The sequence below is a fragment of the Panicum virgatum genome, chromosome 3K (genome assembly GCF_016808335.1).
Source record: "Panicum virgatum strain AP13 chromosome 3K, P.virgatum_v5, whole genome shotgun sequence".
NCBI classification, from domain to species: Eukaryota; Viridiplantae; Streptophyta; class Magnoliopsida; order Poales; family Poaceae; genus Panicum; species Panicum virgatum.
In genome coordinates, this window is record NC_053138.1 from 19,864,849 (window position 1) to 19,886,504 (window position 21,656).

A 21,656-nucleotide genomic window follows, 5' to 3' on the forward strand; every position below is an offset into this window, starting at 1 on the left:
CCCGGCTGCTCTGCCGCCCTCCTGCCGGGCGGTAGGGATCTTAATATAAATAAAATTTATTTTTAATCATATTTTGGCCTCTAGAGGGAGGCTGCCGCCCTCCTGCCGGGCGGTAGGGACCTTAATATAAATAAAATTTATTTTTAATCGCATTTTGGCACATAGGGGGAGGTTGCCGCCCGGCAGCCAGGCGGCAGCCCGATGGCGGGGCGGTAGGCCAGGCAGCCGCTCGACAGGGGAGCGGCAGGTTTCCCTATATAAAAGGCTGAGCTTCCCCATTCCCTCTCATTTGCTTCCCACGACATCCAGAAAGGGGATGGAGAGAGGAGAAGTGAGGGAGGGAGTTGCAACGGCGAAACCCTGCCGGATTTTGGATCCGAACCGCAGGTAATAAATATTTCTCAACTTTCTCATTCTAAATTTTTTTTATGTTTAATTCTATAATTAGTGTATGCAGCAGTAATGATATTTTAGCGATTTAGGTACTGTTTTTATTATAATTTACGTAGAATTAGGATTAGTTTTTAGAAAAATCATTTAGGTTTACCAACCATTTTTGTGGTATTGATTAGTTGTTTAATGTGAGAAATTTTTTTGAAAAATGATCCGGAATTGTAGAAAATGCTAGAAAAGTATATGAAAAATTCAGATAAATTGTAGAAAATGCAGAAAAATTGTAGAAAATGTTAGAAAATTTTATTTATAAAATTTTATTGTACAAAAATTGTAGAAAATACTAGAAAAGTTTATAAAAATTTCAGATAAATTGTAGAAAATGCAGAAAAATTATATTTTTGTGTCAGGTATGGCCGAAGATACGCCAGCTCTACTTGACCGAGTCATAGACTCGTCGCACCGGTCCTTTCTTGCAGTGGTTCAGCGCGTGAAACTTAACGTACTGCGTCCACGTCCACCAACGGAGTGGATTCCTATTGACCCACGATGGGTGCCCAGGTGATATGTCGTCGGATTATGTTTCTGAGAATACGTTTGTTTCGTATATGTTTCCTACATAATGTACTTACCTTTGATCGTTCTACTTTTCAGGTTGAGTGAGGCTGGTCTTCTTACTATAGGCCGTCTTGCAGAGAGTGGTTTGGCAAAGCTGGACATGTCCCTACTGACGGCTCTGGTTGATAGATGGAGGCCTGAGACACACACCTTCCACCTCCCTTGTGGGGAGATGGCACCGACCCTACAGGACGTTGCGATGCTGCTGGGTCTTCCTATCAGTGGGGATGCCGTAGGGCCTCGTGTTGTCCCATCTACGTGGTTGGACGATCTAGAAGATCGTTTTCCAAATATTGACATCGCGATTGATGTAGAGGAGCACCCAAAAGCAACAGGGCCTGCCAAGTCATGGATCCTGCAGTTTCAGGTACATACCTCGTTTTGTTATGATTAATGTTAGAGTTATGCTTTTGACTAGTGCAGTTATGGTTTTATTTTATAATTGATCTCGTACTCATAAATGTTCATCTTTTCTATGCAGTCCGACAATTTGGCGCATGATGCTGATGAGGATAGCGTCACTCGATCCCTTGAGGCATACCTGTTGTGGTTGTTTGGATACATAATGTTCAACAACTCACACGGGGCCTATGTGGATAGGGTGCTTGTTCCTTACGCACAGGAGATCGCAGAGGCAGCTGTGGAGGAAATGACTCAATACAGTTGGGGTTCAGCGGTACTTGCAGCCACGTACCGTGGCCTCTGCAAGACATCGGTGCAGAATAAGCACAATGCAATTTTTACAGGATGTCCGATTCTGCTACAGCTTTGGTTGTACGAGAGGATAGCAATTGGTCGTCCGATTATTGACCACTCACCGTATGAGCCAGATATGTACGGTGACACCGAGGACGATAGGCCCACCATGGGGACTCTCTGGTATGCTCATCAGGTACGGAAATGACTACTACTCCTACTATTCTGTTGGCAATTCTGTTGGTTTGTTTGACCCTCTTTGTATTTCTTATTGGTATATATTATTATTAATTTTGTGCAGAAGCGTTGGGCCCACGTACAGTCTCGTCGGGTCTATCCTGACTTTGTGGCTGAGTTTGATCGGTTGACACTTGAAGACGTTGTGTGGGAGCCCTACTCCGAGTTGGCTATAACCACTCGTGCACCGTTCGGGATATCTTCGGTTTACTTTCAGGACCAGGCCTTTTGGATGACAACTACAGCGTTGGTGTACGACGTTTACATTGAGGCTCACTGCCCGGACAGAGTCAGGAGACAGTTCGGTCAAAGGCAGTTGTATCCTGTGCCGTCAGCATTGCATCGGGTCCAACGCCATGACCACAGGTAACGATTCATATGTCATTTCAGTGACTATGCATTATACAGTTAACTAATCATATTTGACTAAATTGTTTTTAATATTTAGTTTGTCGAGGACTGGTCAACCATTCTCGAACATGTGGGTGACAAGGGTGCAGCCTTGGGTCGATGGCTGGGACCAGGCAGAGGAGAACATGGCGCTTTCGACCCCTGCACACACGGAGGCTTCGTACAGGGCGTACCTGAGCTGGTACGAGCCTAAGACTCGTTGCCGCTTGCTATATGCTGACATGCATCCACAGCCGCATGTTGCGACCCTACAGGATGGCTATGCACGATATAGGGATGGGGCATTAGCTGGGACGGTGAGTCAAAGTTATCATCATTTTACAAATACTTTGGATTAGAGTGTTAATGTCTTTCTTTTTCTTGCTTGCAGTTTGAAATGTGCAGGTTGATGGACGTAGATGCCAGGGCGAATTTGATCAAGATTCGAGCGGGATCTATGATGGATAGGAATGAGCAAGAGTCGGCCTGGACCCGAGTTTCACAAAGAGACCATTCCATACTTGAAGCCTTTGGTAGCCGGACATCGTACGAGGACTCCTGAAACGACCTGGGTTTCCGGACGGACAACCCGAATCCCTGTATCGTCGTGATAGTCCCTGGATCAGTAGCTATCACATACAGAACTCATTTCAGGCAGTAAATCAGTTCATACTCACTTAAAAGATTCAAACATGGGTTTAATTATTACAATATCCAGAGGATCTGCAGTACGAAACTTTTATTACAAGCCCATTGGGCTAAACTGGAACAAACAGAAAACAGTAGCGGTAGCTGGACTTCAGGCCATCCTTCAACGTGAACTTCATCTCCACAGGCAACACTTGAGCGTAGCACGGGCTTCTAAGCTTCAATCGTACCATCCGTCATTGTTGGCGTCGAACTCCTGCTCGGATCCTGCATCTTGCCAAACTATCCCCAAGGACGGGATAGGTTCACGTCACCATCCGTATGCAAGCTTTAAGTGGATGCAAAGGTATAAAAAGTAGCCAAAGGATATGCTAGGGTTTCCTATGCAAGCATATACATATAAATCCATATACATGTCTGTCACCCATCCCAGGTCGGTGCAAGAAACTCCCTCTCCCTGCACCTCATCTGACTCCACAGGGGGAAGTGGACTAGTGGGAGGTAGAAATACTGGGGTTCACTACTCTATGAAAGTGCAGCCGGATCAAGAGTTGTACCTGACCGAGTACGCGGCTATACATATAGTTTTCACCCTGCAAGGGTTGTACACCTGTACCCACTCGGGCTGCAAAGACGGTCGTCGCCATCTTGAGACACAGCCCACAACCATGACTCCCTAACCATGACGGTATCATCCTGCATTCCCGGAGTGGGATACATTCGCCGCAACGAATGTTCTGGGGCTGTGGATCTCTAGCCTGGCCATAGCTTCGAGAATCTTGGAGACTGGGGTCGGAGAACCCGACCGGGCCCACGCACCCCGAATTGGGCATGCGCGGTCTACCCTCTCCTGGAGACTAGGGTCGGAACACCCGACCGGGCACGACGCACCCCGAATTCCCATGGGCGTGCTCGGCCTACCCTCTCCTTAAACACAGCCACAGTCTGGTACCGCACAGCTAGAAATGGCTGGAACCCCCGCACATACAAGGGTAAGTGGTGTGCACGTTTGACATAGTTTCGTCACTAGGGGCACGATCTCGAACTATATTGCCGGGGCAAGCGCGCAGTCCTCCGTAAAGGTCCGCCAAAGGCACCCATAACATGTATCGCCTCTCCTTGGGCAACCACATAGGTACACCCCTCCTCATCCCGCACCCACCACAAGTGATCCTCAGGATGTGCCCACCACACATCCCCGGCAAGTCGCTTGCCCCCGCTAAAAGCCATGTCTCTGGCTCCTCACAAAGTGGATCTCATGCATGCCGAGACTATTATATCATGGAATCCCATACCCAATCACTCTCATAGTAGCCAAAGCATCCAAGAATCAATCAAGGTATAGGGATGCAAGGAATACGGTATAAATAGGCCATGCAGGCTTATCTCACACACACAAGTAAAGCAATAGCAATTCTAGCAAGCAATGCCTAATAGGAATTCAAGTCGTAGATGGGCGTGAACCTGGCAGCTCTTCTTAGTCATCCGGGGTCCTCGGGGTCTTCTTGTAGTCCGGGACGTCCTCCTGGGTCTTCTGGGCGTCCGGGGCGTCGATCTTCTCTTCAGCAGTAGGACCTATTCGTAATTATGAATTACTACAGGGGCCAAAGTGCAAAAATGCACAAAACTACCCAAATAAGATCCAACTCATAACAAAACCTACTCTAACGTGTAGATCATGATTTTAGAAGAATTATGAAATTGGTTTTATAATTTTCGGAGCTCTAGTTGATTTATTATGATTTTCTGAAGCTTAAACCAAATTCTAGAATTAAATAAAAGTTTTCGAAAAAAGAAAACATTCAGTCAGCCACGTGGCAGCCTCTGGGCATGCCATGTGTCATGCTGATGTCAGCATGACGTCAGCACGAGGTCAGGCTCCACTACTTGGTCAACATTGACTAAGTCAACGGTCAACAGGTCCACGGCTAGGTCAGCGGGGTCCGCGGTCAGTGGGGTCCACCAGTCAGCCTCACATGAGAGAATGACATGTGGGCCCCGCGTGCCAGGTCTGGTAAAAGAAAAAGAAAAAGAAAAAGAAAAAGAAAAGGGTTCAAGGGGGTGAACGGGCTGAAAGGGAACTCGGGCCGGCTCATCAGCCCAACAAGTTCGGCTTGGCAGGCTGGCTCGGAAAACGGCTCAAGGGAATGGCTTGGCGGGCTTGGCAGGCTTGTGCGGCTCGTGGATCGGCAGGCCGGCTCGGATCCTCAGCTTGACTGGCGGGCCGGCTTAGGTGAAAGCGGCTTAGCCCAGGTTAGCTCGCGGGATTGGGCCGGCGGAAGATGGCGGCTCGTCTTCATCTTCTTCTTTTCCTTTTCCTTTTCTCCTCCTTCTCTTTTCCTCTCGCTGACAGGTCCGGCCCACGCGTTGGCGCGTTCTGCTCCTACTGACAAGCGGGCGCCGCTCGTCGGTCTCCCTCTTCTCGTCAGCTTCTCCTCCTTGGCGCGGCGGCGAGGGATCGGCGGCGGCAGACGGCGGTCGGCGCAGGCTTGGCTCTTCGTCGTCTTGGGTAAAGCAAGGCCAAGGCGGGGCTAGGCTACCATGGCGGGAGTCAGGGTGAGGCGACGGCCAGTGGCACGGCTAGGCCGACCCAAGGCAGAGCAGAGCAAGGCCGCATGGCAGGCTTGAGCAACGGCGGCTCAGGTCAGGATGGAGGCAGCAAAACGGAGGGTCTGGCAGGCGGCGGGTTAAAGGTTCGACCCTGGGCCGGCGTTTGCGTGAGCTCGCCAGCGAATCCCTATGGCATGGCCATGGTGGCCGGCGGCGGGACTCAGGCGAGGTGGAGGCGGGGTCCAGAACGGCGAGGCTGGAACAGCGAGCTTGGGAACACGCGCGCGGAGGTGAAGGCAGTGGGTGTGCTGTGGGGTGCGTGCGCCAGGCAACGGCGTGCGGCACGGTCCGACGGCGGAGCGGTCCGACGGCGGAGCGTTCCAACGGCGACGGGGCGAAACTAGGTTAGGGCGAACTCGGGATCGTGTGCTCGCGGAGTCCAGGGATCCTGGGTCGCGATGGTGGGGTTAGACATGCGGCGGTGGTCAGCGTGGCCGTGTTCGCACACAGCGGGGCCACGGCGAGGCCGGCTTGCGTTCACGCCCGCGCGCGAGGCCAGGTGCTCCTGGACCGCGACGGCGGCATGGCTCAGAAGGGGGCATTGCCAGGCATGGGCGGCCATGCGTGCGTGTGCCAAAGGGCACGACAAGGGCAAGGCAGAACGCGACAGCGACGACGCGTCTGGGCACAGGTAGAGGTGAGGTCGAGGCGCGACGGCGCTGCGAGGATAGGGCAAGGGCGATGGCCAAAGGACACAGTGCCGGGGCCAAAGTAGGGTTCGTTCCAAGGGTTTGGGTGTGGCCGTGGCCGTGTGTGCGCAGTGTGCTCGTGTGCGCGCGCGGGGAGGGGCAAGGCACATTCTCGGGATCCAACGGCGTGCACGCACGCGGCACGCGCACGGCGAGGCCATAGCGAGTCCGGGCCCTCGCGGCGTGGTTCGAGGCAACAGGATTTGCCACAGCGTGCCAAAGAGGCAGCGCCTAAGCTTCCCTAGGATGGGGTGGCGTGAGCGCGCGCGGGGGTGCTCGGGAAGCCGAGTTCGCGGCGGCAGCGAGGGAAGAGTGCCGTGGCTGGCTGTGGGTTTGTGCGCGTGCGAGAGGACACCCAGGATGCCGGGGCTGCAGCACGGCGGTGATAGGAAGCCAGAGGCGGCGTCAGGCTCCTGCAGAAACGACACAACAAGGGGGAAAGGGTGGCCTATGCTTTCTACAGATGGCTCATCGGCAACGGCCGGCAACAGGAGAGGCGGCGAGGTCGTGAGGCGACGCTCACCTGGCGGGCTCGAGGAGGAAGAGGCTTGACGCGGTTGTGAGCTGAAGCAGGGGAGACGCGAGGCTGTGCCGTGCCGGGCAGGTTCATCGATGAAGCGTCCCCTCATCAGAGAGAACTTAAATGTGATACAAAACACCAGTCCCAGGAGGCTGATGCCACATTTATTACATCAGATGGTTCATAACCGTACAAACCTTGGAGGACACTCGATACAGATAATGATAATAAGTAACCAGGCTACAACATAACACCAGACCGCAACCCACATGGGGTCTATCTCAGGCTCAGAGTACTGCGTCAGTGAAAACATCTCGAACAGGGCCGGTTCCACAGGCAAGGTTGGGTGTAGAACGATAACCCTACTCAGCGTCGTCTGGTACGAAGTATGGATCTTCCTTTGTAAAAAGTAAGAATGGGGTGAGTACAAACATACTCAGCAAGTCCAACCACACCCACGGAGGGGGTTATATCAGAATAATATGCATAGGTATATCAAGGATAAGGTTACGGTTTAATTTGCGGAAAGCTAAATTTTATGCAGGGGTTTATTTAGCAGCAAACATTTCTAAAACTAGTTTTTGTTTTGAGTGACACGGAGTTTAAGTTTTAAACTGCTACCGGACTCCCCGTCCGCCGTAGCACACGGCACAACTGCCGGACAAAAACAACACACACCATCCCATCCCAAGAAACACTAGTTATGTGACCACACCGTAACTCGCCCAATACCGTGGGCACGGCTATTCGAATAGCTTTTAACTCTGCAGAGGTGTGCAACTTTACCCACAAGTAGGATACCACATCTCGAACACCGTCGTGTCGGTGTAGATCCCAACATAGCCATTACCCACCTTAGCTAAGCCTGACTAGCCATCACGGGATTCACCAAGGGGTCATCGACCTAACTCTAAGGTATAACCGGGGTATAAGTCACACTGAGCATCTCCCTGCTCCTTGGTCACCCGTTGTTCTCAGCCCTCCTGATGGCTGTCACACCAACTAGTGGGATTCATGCTACGCCGTTGCCCATTCAACGGTCGAGTGGTTTGCACGATAAAGGAGTTAGGTGAGATGACACATCAACTCGGTCCTTAGACACGATAAGATGGATATCTCCCTTCTTTGCCCTGCCACATTGGCACGAGCACACCAAATGGCAAATCCGTAGAAATGCCATCCATCCCGTCTAAACTTTCTTTTCAAAAACACCACATTTATCCCATCCCACACGCACACATTTTCTTTATAAAGTAAATCATATTATGAGTAAAGTCCTAAGCGTTCTAATATCGATTAACGTCCAAGCAAAATCAGACATTAATCTAGGTGGTCAAGGAATGGTCATCACAATCAAGGGGTGGCTATCTGTAACACCCTAACTTAATTTTCCTAGTTAATAATAAAATTAATTGGTTTTATTTAATTTTCTAGGATTTAATTGGCTTAGTTTGCATTTAATCTAATTTTGTTGCATAAGTAAAAAAAAATTATTTTAGGGTCAACATGTTTGTGCATCATGCTGGAGCATTGTTTTAATTGTTTGAGCGCTAGAGTGAATTCAAATTTATTTGAATTCTTTTGGCTTGAATTGAGTTAGAATTAGAATAGAAGGAGTATGAAAAGAAACCCAAACCAACCCAAAACCCACACCAACCCAGCCCAAAACTCCGCTAGCAGCCCAGCCCGGCCTGCTCTTTCCTCTGGCCCAAAACCCCAACCTAAGATCCAGCCCAGGGCCCCACTCCTCCTTTCTCCCGCATGGCCCGTTCAAGCCGTCCGGCCCAGCACTCCCCTCGGGCCGACCCAACTCACCCACCCCGCGGCCCAGCTACCGCACTCGCCCCGAACCAGTGCAGCGGCCCAGCGTGCGCCCCCAGCAGACCGCCCGGCCCAGCTCGGCCTGCAGCCGCTTCCACTCGCCCGCGCGTGCGCGTGCACCCGCTGCACAGTAGGCCCCGCTTGTCAGCCCCCTTTCCCGCAGCGCACGCATCTCCGTCTCACTGCAGCGCCGGTCCCACCTGTCATCTTCCACCTCCGGCGCTCCCGCAACGCCCTACTGAGATCTCCGGCCGAAATCACCGCGACCTTCCTTCCCGAGCCGGACCCCGAGATCTCCGGCCGTCCTCTTTAAACCGCCCGCGGCCCCCCCCCTGCACCCCCATCCACCCACAGCCCTAGCCGCGGCCGCCGCTCTGCCTCACCGGCGTAGGAGCTCTGCGCCACCACGAACCTGCCCTTCCGCTGCGTCTCGAGCCGCCAGGACCCTCGCACCCGCTCCGCCTCGACGTCTGGAGTCCTCCCCAGTCCACCATCATCGACTACGGCACCGGAAGCGGCCAAATTCGAGCCCGGACGCCATCTTGGGTAAGACCGCCACCGTCGCAATTTCACGCCGTTGGCGCGGTTCAGACCATCATGACACCTTGGTTTGCTCCGCAGACTCGCCGCGGGTGAATCCGTGCCGTTCAGAAGCCCGGAGACGCCCTCCTCCAACCCCTCCTCGAGTACCGCCCGTGCGCCGCCGCCGGACCCCATCGCCGTCCTTCCAGCGCCACGGTTCCGTCGCTCCGAGTCTCTGGTGAGCCTTCCAGTGCCCCGCTCGCGCTCGTGTCGTAGCCCTAGACTGAAGTCGGGCCGTAGCGGCCGCTGTCGGTTCGACACGCCTCGCCGGGCCGCCGCTGAACTGGCAAGTCGTGGCGCGCCCCCACTTTTTCCCCTGCGCCGAAGCCCCGTGTAGTGCTCAGTAGCTTCTTAGCGTCCCCCACAAACTCCCTGCCCAGTTAGTGTCCAGGATCTACCCCGGCGACGACTGGACGTGTGAGCGCCGGCGACCGGAGCCGCTTTTGCCGTTGCGCCGCACGCTCAGACCCTTCTCTTGCTCTCCCAAGCACCCAGTTGCTTTCGGCGCCACGCGCACTCCCTCCTAGGCCAAGCCCCGCTCGATTCGACCCCCGGACGGCCAATTTTGGCCAAGTCCGGCGAGGCCCAGCGCGGCGCCGCCGTAGAAGCTCGTCGGCGCGACCCAGCGCCGCCACCACACGCGCCAAGCCATCCTGGCCGCAGGATCCAGATCGGGCGGGCCAAGTTAACCCGGGCCCGGAGTCAAACCAGTTAAGTAACGGTCAGCGCTGCTGCTTTTTCGTTTAGGTCCCTCAGCTTCTTAAGAATCAACCCGCGGTTCTGGTAGCTCAAAAACAATTAGAATTAGGTCCTGATTTTAACACCCGGACCCTTGAGTTTTTCCCTATTAGAACCCGCCGTCCAGCCCTTGCCTTTTTGCGAGTTAGACCCCAGAGTTTTAGTTTATTTACGTTTAGGCCCTCGGTTTTAGCAGAAAAGCCCCTGGAACTTCAGTTTTCTTACAATTAATCCCCCAGAACTTGTTTTCAGCCTAGAAAATGCGTTTTAGCTCCGTTTTTAGCGTTCTTTATATCCACGCGATCGTTGTAACGCGTAGAATAGTTCTAGAGTAGTTTTGTGCGCTGTTTTTATGTATTGATGTATTGTTTCTTAGTTTTTGTTAGTGTTTGCTTGAATGCTTATTCCTGTGCATTGTTTTGGCCATGTGTTCGTGAGTAGACGTTGATCCGTCTGAGGAGCCTCAGTATCAGTACCAGTGCCAAGATCCGTCTTCCGAGCAGTTTGAGCAGCAGCCAGAGCAGTACGAGGAAGGCAAGTATAACATGAACAACCCATCACTTTTAAATACATTTTCATACTGCATTTTAATTCTGTATGCCTTTAAGGATTTCCTAGCCAGTTTATATCCTTTATATATACCTTTGGGGTTGCATTTTGGTTAGTTGTGCTAGGTTGCTGCGCTATAACACACTCTGGTCCTTTTTAATTAATTTGATTAATGGTTTACTTGAACTTAATTCTGAGAGTGGCACTCTGTGTGGCTTGAGTGGCTCACGTCTCGTTAAAATTGGCTTTTGTTAGAAACATGGTTTAGGGGGCCAGCACGATGCTTAGTGCTTGGTTGGCCGCTCTCCATAAGGACCGGTTCATAGAGTGACAACCTGGGACAACAGCGCTACCACAAGGCTAGAAGGGGATAGACTTGGCGTAATAATTAGATCTTTTTGGTTTGGAGTAACTTACCTGCGGGGCAAGAGTAGCAAGCTTCAATGGTCCCTGCTCCTCCGGCTTGGTCTGTGCTACGTGCTTGTACCCCTGGAGGTGGGCCCCATCGTCGCCGACCTAACTCTCGCGGTTACGCCTTACCAACGAGATTCTTTTTAAAGGCCTCGTAGTGAGTCGCTGGCCATCTCACCTAAGGAAGTGTGATGAACAACTGGCGTAGCTCACGACTTGTGGGTAAAGATGTGCAACCTCTGCAGAGTGTAAAACTGGTATACTAGCCGTGCTCACGGTTATGAGCGGCCCAGATCCTCCTTTTGATTAGTGAAGTTATCTCCTTCCGACGAGGGAGGTGCTTCTCGGGGTTATCTTGGTGGCTTGGTCGTGGTTTGGTTTTCAGTAGTAGTATGATTAAATCTGATTAATTACTATATAACTGGGTTAATGGTAATTCATCAACTCGTAGTAAATAGCTTTAATAAAATTTTGCCAACACTTAAAAGCTAATGCAGTTGAGTCAGCCAGCCTAGAGCCTCATAGTTTGTGCTATACTTGTTGAGTACAAGTTGTGTACTCACTCTTGCCTCTTCTCTACTTTTTCCTCTTGGCTACGCTACTGCTGCTCAGTTCCTGCCGACGCGAGGGAGTTTGTCCAGCGCTACCAGGACTACGAGGACTTCTAGGTGTTCGTCTCCCAGTCGACGTCCCTGTGGCGTCCTGCTTCAGCTTCGGAGAGCTTTATTCGTATTTTGTACTTCGCTTCCGCTGTATCAGACTTTTATGTCATTATTGTAATAAATAACATTCGTATTCGCTTTATTATGTCTTTTTACGTGATATGTGCTATGATATACTGATCATTCTGTTGTATATACGTGTGACTTGATCCTGGCACGTATATGATTGCTCGGTTTATGTTCTTTTATAAACCGGGTGTTACACTATCCAACCGTGTTTTCATGTAAGCAAAACATATGCAATTTTATAAAGCAGGCCATTGGGTTGAGTTTATAAAAACTAGGACAGAAACATGCATCAAAGGATGGGATTGAACTTGCCGTCTTCGTAGCCTTCGGGGAGGTCCTGTCCTTCGGGCTCGGGGTCGCAAAACTGGCCCTCGTTCGCTTGTTCGCAGTCCTGCTCGTCAACGGGCTCTCCTTCGTTCACACCGTGGTCTACGACGCTAACAAACACACAATCAAGAAACAGAAAAACAAGCTTTATCGTTGAGCTCAAATCGGAAATATTTAAGATATGGAGTTCGGAGTAATGTTTTCATGTGGTCTCCTAACATCATTACCGGAACTAGGTTAAGAAAGGCGTGGTAAAGCTTCGGGCCTATCAGAGTTCGTTTGGTGCATGAAATAATAGGTTATGTAGGGTTCTAGGGTTTAAATAAGGGGTCAGGGACATTGTTGTAATTAATCCGGAGGAGGTAGGGGCATGTTTATAATTTTTGGAAACATTCGAGTTATTCCGGGAAGGTCAGGGGTCTATGTAGAATTAATTTTATAAGGTGGGAGGGTTTATTTTTAAATAGGATCAAAGACAGGGATCCTTTTGAATAAAGACAAAAGAGTGGGAGGCTCTTTATGTATTAGGGAAAAGTAGAGGGGGCTAGTGGCAAAACTGCCATCCCCTTCCTTCCCTCTCCACGGGAAACAGGGGAGGCGGCCGTGCGGGACGGCGGCGGCCCGATTCGGGCTCTCTGGGCCACGGCGACGACCGGGATCGAGGGGGAAAGAGAGAGGGAGCTGCGGGGAATCGATCCCCTGCCTCACCTCGAGCGGAGGTGGCGTGTGGCGGCCCGGTCACGGTGGCCAGCGGCGGCGGGCGGAGGCGGTTCTGGTGGCGGCGCTAGGGGAGCAGAGGAGGGGCTAGGGCGGCGGTGGTGGCTCGAGGTGGCGAAGAGCGTCGCGGAGGCTCCTTTTATAGGGGAAATGAGGCGGTGGGGGTGGGGTGAGCCGGTGGCGGCCGGCCAGTGGCCATTAATGGCGCCTGGTGCCGCGGCGGCGCGATTCTCGGTTAGGCGAGATAGGACGCGTCGGGCAGGCAACAGCGACGAGCACAGGGGGTGGCGTCGTGCGGCGTGCGCGCACTGGCGTGCGGCAGGGCGCGTGGTACAGTCGCCGGGCGGCGCAGGGGCGAGCGGGACCGGGGCGAGGTGCCAGCGGCGGGTGTCGCGGCATGCGGCGGGGCGGTGATGGCGGGGCGCTGGTCAGGCGGCCGTGTCGTGGTGCGCTGGGGGGCAAAGGCGGTGCGGCGCGTGCGCGCGAGCGGCAGCGGCGAGCACAGGGCGGTGCTGTGCGGCCCAGGGCGGTGGCGCAGGCGGCGAGGTGTAGCGAAAATGGCCTCTCATGCCATATTTCAATATAATGTTTTGGCGATTGATGACACACGCAACACTTGAACTAATGTGTTTGCTTAGATGATATACTCAGGCTTTTAGGTTCAAGTGATGACAAAGAGAAGAGAGGCGAAGCTAGGCCCGAAGGGCCGCCCCTACGGGGGTTCCGCTAAAAGAAATCAAGTCACCGGTTGAACCGACGCCAAGCAAATTACACACGTCGGTGCATTGACTTGAGCACGTCTGGGAGTTTTAGTATCACCGGATGAACCGACGTAAGGCAAAATGTACTCATCGGTGCAATGACAGAGATGGCCTGCGGGCTAGGGTTTGGCACCGGATGAACCGACGATAGGAAGTTTGAATACGTCGGTGCAATGGCAGAAGCAGACCAAGGAAAATGCATACATCGGATGAACCGATGATGCACCGGTTAATGGCGTCGGTGCAGTTGTCCAGAGAGTTTGTTTTTCAAGGATCAGAGGACAGTTGCACTCACCGGTTAAACCGACGCTAACATTACATACACCGGTCGATTGCGTCGGTTGATTGCCCGTACACGTAACGGCTAGTTTTCAGTGGGCAGTTTAGTATCACCGGTTAAACCGACGATGGCGATTTGGGGAGCATCGGATTAACCGGTGTTAAGCACATTTCTGGCAGCTTTTCTCCAACGGCTATATTTGCTTGTGCTGCCTATATATACCCCCAAGGCCGCACCATTTGAGTGTGCTGGAGTTCAAGGAAGTATACAAGAGCTAAAGATCATCTCCAACCACCATAGAGCTTCATTGTACATCGTATAGGCTTAAGCACACTTGTGAGAGTGCTTAGTGCTTGTTTAGGCTTAGTTCTTGAGAGAACTAGCTTGAGAGAAAGTCTTGCTGCGGCAAGCAACTTGTGTACTCGTCGTGTGACCTTCCGACTTGGTGTGGAGTGGCAACGACACTTTGTGCGGGGAAGGAGGCCCCTACTTGGTGTTAAAGCTCCAAGATAGTGAAGACGGTGCCGTGGTGACGCTTCGAGATAGACGGTGGCGGTGACCTCGTCTTTGTGACTTGGTGTCACTTAGCCTTTGCTTGTCGGGAGCCTTGGAGGCGTGGCAAGACGGTGATCAAGCGAAGAGACTCGGTATCACACTTGTTCTTTGTGAGCAAGTGGCCGTGGACGTAGGGAGGGACTTTGGTGTCCTAACCGAACCACGTTAAATCGTGTGTCTTGGTGTCTTCACGGGAGTTTGCATATCCTCTCCCTTACCGCTTTACTTACCGCATTACGTTTCCGCATTTACTCTTTCTTGCTTACCTTTACTTTCCTAGTTAGTTTGATTAGGATTGACTATAGGTTGCAAGTCTTTTGGGGTAAGTAGAGGGTAGCATAGATAAACCTTAGTCATAACTAGCATGTGTAGGACGTGTTAGGTTTATCTTATGCAATTAGATTGAGCCCTAGGATAGAAAAGCGATTAGCGACCCTATTCACCCCCTCCCCCTCTAGGGTCGGACACCCCGGTGATCCTTACACGAGGCCGCGGCGAGCACGGGGCGGTGCTGCAGTGGGGCGGCGCGCGGCGTGGCCAAGCACGCACGCGGGCACGGCGAGCGGCGCGGGTACGGTCCGGCGCGCGGCACGGGCACGCGGTGCGCGTCGCGGCTCGGCGCGACGTGTGCGTGCGCGTGCGCGGGCGCACGGTTGGCCGGAGCGGGGGCTGCGGTGCGCGTGAGAGCGGCGGGCAGGAGCAGGCCGGAGCGGGGCGGAGCAGGGAGGCGTGGCGCGCGCGAGGGGCGGCCGGGCCAAGCGTGTGTGGCAGAGCGAGGAGGGGTGGTGCGGGCCGAGCCGCGCGTGGTGGCGTGGCGGGGTGCGGCTCGGGCAGGCGCGACGGGGAAGGAAGGGAGGGAGAAAAGAAATAGAGAAAAGGGAGAAAAGAAAAGAAAAGAAGGAAAGAAAGGAAAAAAAATGGAAAAGGGAAAAAGAAATGGAGAAAAGAGAAAAAAAATGGGAAGGGGAAAAAGGAAGGAGGGGGAAAAGCGGGCACGCGTCGGCGGCGATCGCGGGGTGCGCGGGCCAGCGGGCGGCGTGCGCGGTCGGGTGTGTGCCAGGGAGGAGAGGGACGAAAAGGAGAAAGAGAGGGAGAGATTCACGGTGGTCGGACGCGACGCGTTGCGCTGAATGGGAAATGGATGGGATGTGCGTTGAAAACGGGTGTCGGGTTGTTCAGGAGAAAAATTCTGGGACTAGGGTTCAGGGTTTAAGGGGGAGTCGAGCTCAACGACGAAAAACAACTTTAGCGCACGATTTATTTTTGTAAATTTTTTTGGGATGTTACAATCGATGTCGTGGTACGGGGCGCCGGCGCGGTGTCGAGGTCCGCGGCGACGGCGCGGCGTTGTAGAGCTCCCCTTCTCGATTTCTCCCTTGGCGCGGCGGCGGCGCCGATTTCCTCCTCCTCGGCTCCCTCTTCTGCTCTTCTTCTTCTTCTCTCCCCCTCCTTCTCCTCTTTATCTTCCTCTGCTCCTGGCTCCCTCCCTTGCTCTGCTTCTTGGTAGAGGCGGCGGAAAGGGGAAAAGAGCCCCGAGAGCTCTAGGGTTCCGCAGGCTGTGGCACGGGGTTTTATAGAGGCACCGGGTCTAGGGCTCGCGTGGGCATCGGGGAATCTCGGCGTCCGGGCCGAGACGCGTGGAGGCCTCCGCGGCTGGGACTTGGCGCGCACGGCGTGGGCGCCGTGGCCGACAAGGAGAGCAGAGGGCAGCGGAACAGACGGGGCAGGCGCTTTTCAGCGGTCGTCGCGGCGCGGAGACCGGGCGGTTGGGCGCCTTGTCGCGGAGCGGGGGAGAGGGCGCGCGAGGTGTGGGTGAGGCGGAGCGGAGCAGAGCAGGTGGGCGTCGGCGTCGGCGTCCGCGTGAAAGGGGAAAGGGGAACAGGGGTCCGGCTGACAGGCGGGCCCAAGGTGCCAGCGGCTCAGGCAGAAAGGGAAGCGGCGCGGGGCTCAGCTTGGGCCGAGCGGGAGGGTGGGTTTGGGCCGCGCGAGGCTGGTCTTGCGGGGTGAGCAGGGCAGGCCGGGTTTGGTGGTTTTGGCCCAAGGCAAGTTAGTGGCTTAGTTAGTAAAGTTAGGGGTTAGCATTTGATTTCAAATTTGAATGGCTCAATTCAAATTTGTAATCCACATAATTCTCAAACAAGTGAAACAAATTCAAATCAAAATCAAATAAACAAGGTAGATCCAATAAAAATCAAATAACTCCAAATAAAGCACACTATCAATTTATCCTTATATTTGTCTCGATTTATAATTTACTAGGATTTGAGTTGGGAAAAGAGATCAACCTTATATTATTTCTAGCTATTATCACGATCATACAAAAAGTTTTTGAAAACTCGCATTTTTGGAGTTTATAACATTCCGTAAGAATTACGGGATGTTACAACTCCTACGGTTCGTCTCAAGCCTCGACCTCGTTTCCTTGTGGTCCCACACAGCAGCAGCCTTCCCCAGCACCTTATTGGTCTCAGCAGCATTATCCAGGTACGTGAGGATACTTACTGACTTCCTACTTTGATAACAACAATTAATTCTCAGTCCATACAGGTGATGGACACCCACCTTATCAACCTCACGGAGAGACCCAGTTTAGTACCATGGCACCAGCTGCAGGGATGTCATTTCAACCAACACAGGCACCACCACGACCTTTCGGTAAACATATAGTTCATATCTTAATTTCAATTAATTTTGGTATGAAGTCTAATTTCTTTTGCATTTACATATAGGATCACAACAGTTATATGATGCGGGACCTTCTTCGTATTACCCTATGGTAACAGCAGAAGGAACGCAAGGTAAATACCTAATTTGTAGCCCGAATTTATCATGTTCTTCTTATTTCTATGAATATTTAAATAATTTGAACGGTTTACAGGATCGCACCACCAGCTTCTTGATATGGGTCCTTCTTCGTATCCACCACCAACAGGTACGTATGATGAATATGTACCCAAATATATGACTTGTAAGACAATGATTAAGATATCTTAATTGCTACTGCATAGGGGCCACACAGGATACCTTTGAGGCGAGCTTCGAAGACTGGAGTCGGTTATTTTCTACACCTAACCAGCAGGCCGATCCTACCTTCCAGACACCTGTGGCCACCGGACATCCAGGTAGAGACGTAGGGCCTCAAGACCGACACACCTACCCTACAGACCACGTCCATACACAGCGTAAAAGAGGTCGACATGGCCGGGGTGGTTAGGAGGTGCTTCTAGTTGTTTCTGTATTTTTGTTGTGGACATGTCGTCATGTTATACTTATTTCGTTCTCATGCATCACCTATTTTGTTCTCAGTTGCGTATGTGTATGAATTACTAAGTTATACTTTTCATATTCATCTACTTTACTAACGGTTTTTATTTCTATCCAAAATATTTAAAACCACATCTAATGTCACACTGCCGCACTGACGGTCAAGGTTTAACCTGCGGGAGGAGCCTGCCGCCCCCCTGCCGGGCGGCGGGTAGACCTACCGCCCCGCCACCAGGCGGCGGGTGGCGGCGGGTACCTGCCGCCCGGCTACCGGGCGGCAGCCTCCCTCTAGGGGCTAAAATGTGATTAAAAATAAATTTTATTTACATTAAAGTCCCTACCGCCCGGCAGGGGCCCGGCCGCCCCGCAGCCGGGCGGTAGGGGTATAAATCTGTAAATTATGAAACCGAAAATATATTTCTATAAAAACGATTTTAAAAAAATATAAAAAAACGCGCGGTTGGCATCCGCGAGGAAAGAGAGATGGGAAGCGGAAAATGGCCCTAAACAATTGGACGTGGCCTGCCTGAAGGGCCCAAGGCCCGCCCGTTAGGCAGCTCGATCCCTGCAGTCGCGGCTGAAGCAATTCACGAGGAGCTTGTCAAAGTCACTTTCTTTAGAAAAAGCAATTTAACCTGGTTGAGCCGATGGATCATTCCTCGCGTGTCATCCATGATGTGAGAGCTTCCTTGATTCCGCACTTTGCTGAAGGTTCATTTTGTCAATTTGATTTGGGTGTGTTCAATAGATTCTGTGACACTTCAAGAAGAGCGACCCGGATTTTTTTTCTTCATTAAAAGGAAAGCAAATACGATTATTACAAACTTTAATAGACATATAATATTAAGACGGTTACAAAGCACCATAAAGTGAGTGGCAGACGACCCAACACTTAACAAGGAAAACAAGAAAAACAAGGGAAGATACACATGACCCACATACCTAAACGACCAGCGGCAGCAACACAAAAAGAACCTGCAAGGAAATACAACATCACTAGCAAGAGAAGAGCGCAACGGTGTCTAAGCATCCACCTGAGGAGAAGGACGACCTGTGCAGCGGCAAAGCATCCACCGAAACTAAAGAACTGCGGTGGCAAAGCATCCACTGAAGCAGTGACGACAAAGCATCTGTCGGATCCGAAAACATCCGCCTATAGTGGCTAAGCATCCACCAGAGCAACAGCGGCAAAGCATCCGCCCAGACAAACAGAATAGTGGTACGATATAATTTTAAAGTAGTGGTTATGTTAAAATATGATGTGTTATTGTGGAGGTAGCCTTATTCAAAAAAATTGTGGAGGTGGCATGAGAAGCCATAAAAGAATAGTGCTACGATATAATATTTTTAGTAAATTAAGATGTTATGTTGAATGAATTATCAAAACGTTTTGAATTTTAAAAACTTTGCTATATAGTAAAGTTGTAGATTTATCCTAGGCAACTTTTGTACTAATCATTTTATGATTTGAAGACGTTTTGGTGTATAAATTGTAGGTACAACGGGTCATCTATTTGTGCAAATGAATTGCGAAAGCATTTTGAATTTTAAAATTCGCTCTATGATAAAGTTGTAGTTTTTGAATTTTTTATCAGATCTATGATTGTTCTATGTTTAAGTAACTTTTGATTCCAATGCATTTTGGTGTTCAGATTGTTCGTATAATCTTGTATAGAGATGTGTGGTCGTGAGTGTAAGCCCAAAATGGAACGCTAAACAAAGGCCGCTATGTACTTCCCTACGGGTGTAGAACTACCCTTTGATAAAAAAAACATTTCTTTTCGACTACTCCCTTTGTTGTTTTGCTTTTTATATGTATTAGTACCCGCGGCCCTTACGCGTGCCCGCCGATACTCAGCGCGGTTGGGCTTTCATATCATTGTTATTAAGGTTTTAAATCTCCGGCTATAACTTCCGCTATCTCTGGTTATAGCTTTTTGAGAGAGATTTAGCTAAGTTTTGTCATGTACAATTTAGCTCTTAGCTATCGCTATAGCCAGTTATAACCTATTTTTGGACATAGATAGCTAAATGGCTTAGTCCGCTATTTAAAACATTGATTGTTATACAAGGCTTCCGAGTGCTTGCATCCAAATGAATTATTCTGCATTTACATCATCCAAATTCCAAGGCACCTCTCCAATACGAAAGGCAAGCCTTGCTGGAACTAACTGATGATATATAGGTGTACAATTTGTCCAATCCAAAGCTAGCGCGGGACAGCGCTCAGTATCGGCGGATCAGCGTAGGGCCCGTGGAGCCACCCCTTGGCGACGTAGCGGCTCACGGCCTCCGTGAAGTGCGCCCCGTCCCAGCTCACGTGCGCCGCCGGGTCCCCGCACGCCGCCACCCCGGGCATGCCGCACACCGCGCTGCCGTTCCAGTTGTAGGCGCCGCCGCCGGCGCCGCAGCACGCCTTCAGGACGTCGCCGACGACGAAGCCTGCACTCGTGCATCGCAGGATTGTCTCAGGCAACTCGACATCGATGCTGATTGCTGAAAACAACATGGAGGAGTAGATGCAATGCAAGGCCAGCTGCTCACCGAAACGGCCCGGGTTCTCGAGGATCCTGTAGACCGGCCTGTAGAAGTCGGCGAAGACGATCCTGGCGTGCGGGTGCCTGAGCCTGAGGCCGCCCACGGCCGCGCGGAGCAGCGCGTTGTGGTGCCTGGCCACGTCGTTGACGCCGCGGAGGCAGCCGGCGCGGTCGTAGTCGGCCGCGGCGGGGCTCTGCCGGAGGGTGAGGATGGCCGGCAGGCACCCCGTCGGCGGGTTCCCCGGCACCACGATGTGCGCCGCGCCGTCGCCGATGAGCCTCTGCACCGTACATGCATAAGCATTGCAAAGCTCGATCGATCACTACCTGGTATTGGTAAGCTACGACGACTGAAATGATGGAACGGTTGAATACGGAGCAGAAATTAGTGTTCTGACCTCCACGGCGGAGGCAATGGTCTTCACGACTTTCGGCACGTGCGATCGCACTTCGTGCTGGCTCTTGTTGGCCGTCCACATGAAGTTGTAGTCGTTGACGCCAAACTCCCCGACGACGAAGAGTGATCTGCTGAAACAGCCCGGGGACCCTGCAGCCGCAGCGATCGATTTTATTTGTAACTGTCAGACAGACAGACACTAGATTTTTTTTATTTGTTTTAACAAGGATCAAGCACTAGAAAAATCGATCATTTTATATACCTTTGTTGGTGTTGCAAAGAGACGGCCTTAGCTTCTCGAACCAACCCAGCTGCACATCCAGTGAATTGTTCAGAAGCTTAAACTGCACCAGCCTGTTCCTCTCGAAGAAGCCGACGTCGATCGCCGTGGCGCCATTGACGGCGAAGTTCACCCCTTGCGCGATGTGGGAGCTGTTCGACAGGGAAGCCGGGAGGAACGGGAGGCCAAGCTCCTCGGCTGAAACCGGCCGTTGGAATGAACGAGAGTGTTGTTAGTAGTTAGTACTGAATTCCACTCGAACATGTATGTCCATGGCTGCTGTAACAATCTGTGTCCAAACAGTCGCGTTCGTCTTCGCATATGAGGGGATCCATGGCGGCTGCAACTTGAGCGGGAGGTCGACGAAGGAGACGAAAGTTATACGTGTGTTGACACTTGTTGCAGCGGCGTGGAGAAATGCTCCTTTTGGTCAGCAACTGAGGGGGGAGGTGATCGCTGTTTGTTCGCTCGCCGCGTTCCTGTAATTGAGGCTGTCAGGATAAAACGGTTGGCGTTGACATGAAGAGGAACACAGGAGCGTAGTGATAGGTTCTGAATTCCCTTCATACTGCTGACTCTGCTTTTGCCGCCTTCGTGCAGTTTAGCCGCATTGCGTTCTCGTCACGGGCCCACCCGAACTGAAAGGGTCCTTCCGATGCATTTTCTTAGAGTCAGTCACTGCACGACGTTTCGTTTTTGCGAGCATTGCTGATATCATCGGAGCTTGTTAGGCGAGGCAGCCGTAGGTTTACTAATGCTAGTCCTAGTTTTGCAGCAAAATCCATGGAAAATCTCGGTTAAAAGTTCTAGCTTTTTGGTTACCGGAAGCATCGTCGTTGCGTGTCACGAGTTGACCATCGGCACGCCGCCGCACAGAGCGGGTACGCTCGCAGGACACCCGCCCG

At 51.9% G+C, this 21,656-nt stretch overlaps 2 protein-coding genes and 1 long non-coding RNA gene across 3 annotated transcripts; 2 read left to right on the plus strand and 1 right to left on the minus strand.

Moving 5' to 3' along the window:
- Positions 1-901: 901 nt before the first annotated feature.
- Positions 902-3,352, plus strand: LOC120698199 (serine/threonine-protein phosphatase 7 long form homolog). Its single transcript, XM_039981725.1, has 6 exons — positions 902-954; positions 1,048-1,378; positions 1,493-1,903; positions 2,009-2,310; positions 2,393-2,651; positions 2,726-3,352. The coding sequence occupies exons 2-6, from the start codon at positions 1,112-1,114 to the stop codon at positions 2,894-2,896; spliced, it is 1,410 nt and encodes a 469-aa protein (XP_039837659.1). The 5' UTR covers positions 902-954; positions 1,048-1,111; the 3' UTR covers positions 2,897-3,352.
- Positions 3,353-16,671: 13,319 nt separating this feature from the next.
- Positions 16,672-17,051, plus strand: LOC120701298. The gene is made up of 3 exons (XR_005686028.1): positions 16,672-16,757; positions 16,821-16,928; positions 17,003-17,051. It is a non-coding gene; the product is annotated as an uncharacterized LOC120701298 (long non-coding RNA).
- A 2,695-nt stretch (positions 17,052-19,746) lies between these two features.
- Positions 19,747-20,983, minus strand: LOC120700699 (GDSL esterase/lipase At5g45910-like; the record flags this gene model as incomplete). The annotated part of the gene is made up of 4 exons (XM_039984940.1): positions 19,747-19,979; positions 20,082-20,355; positions 20,473-20,621; positions 20,734-20,983. Coding segments are annotated over 4 exons (906 nt in total), but the record flags the coding sequence as incomplete, so codon positions are not given.
- Positions 20,984-21,656: the final 673 nt, after the last annotated feature.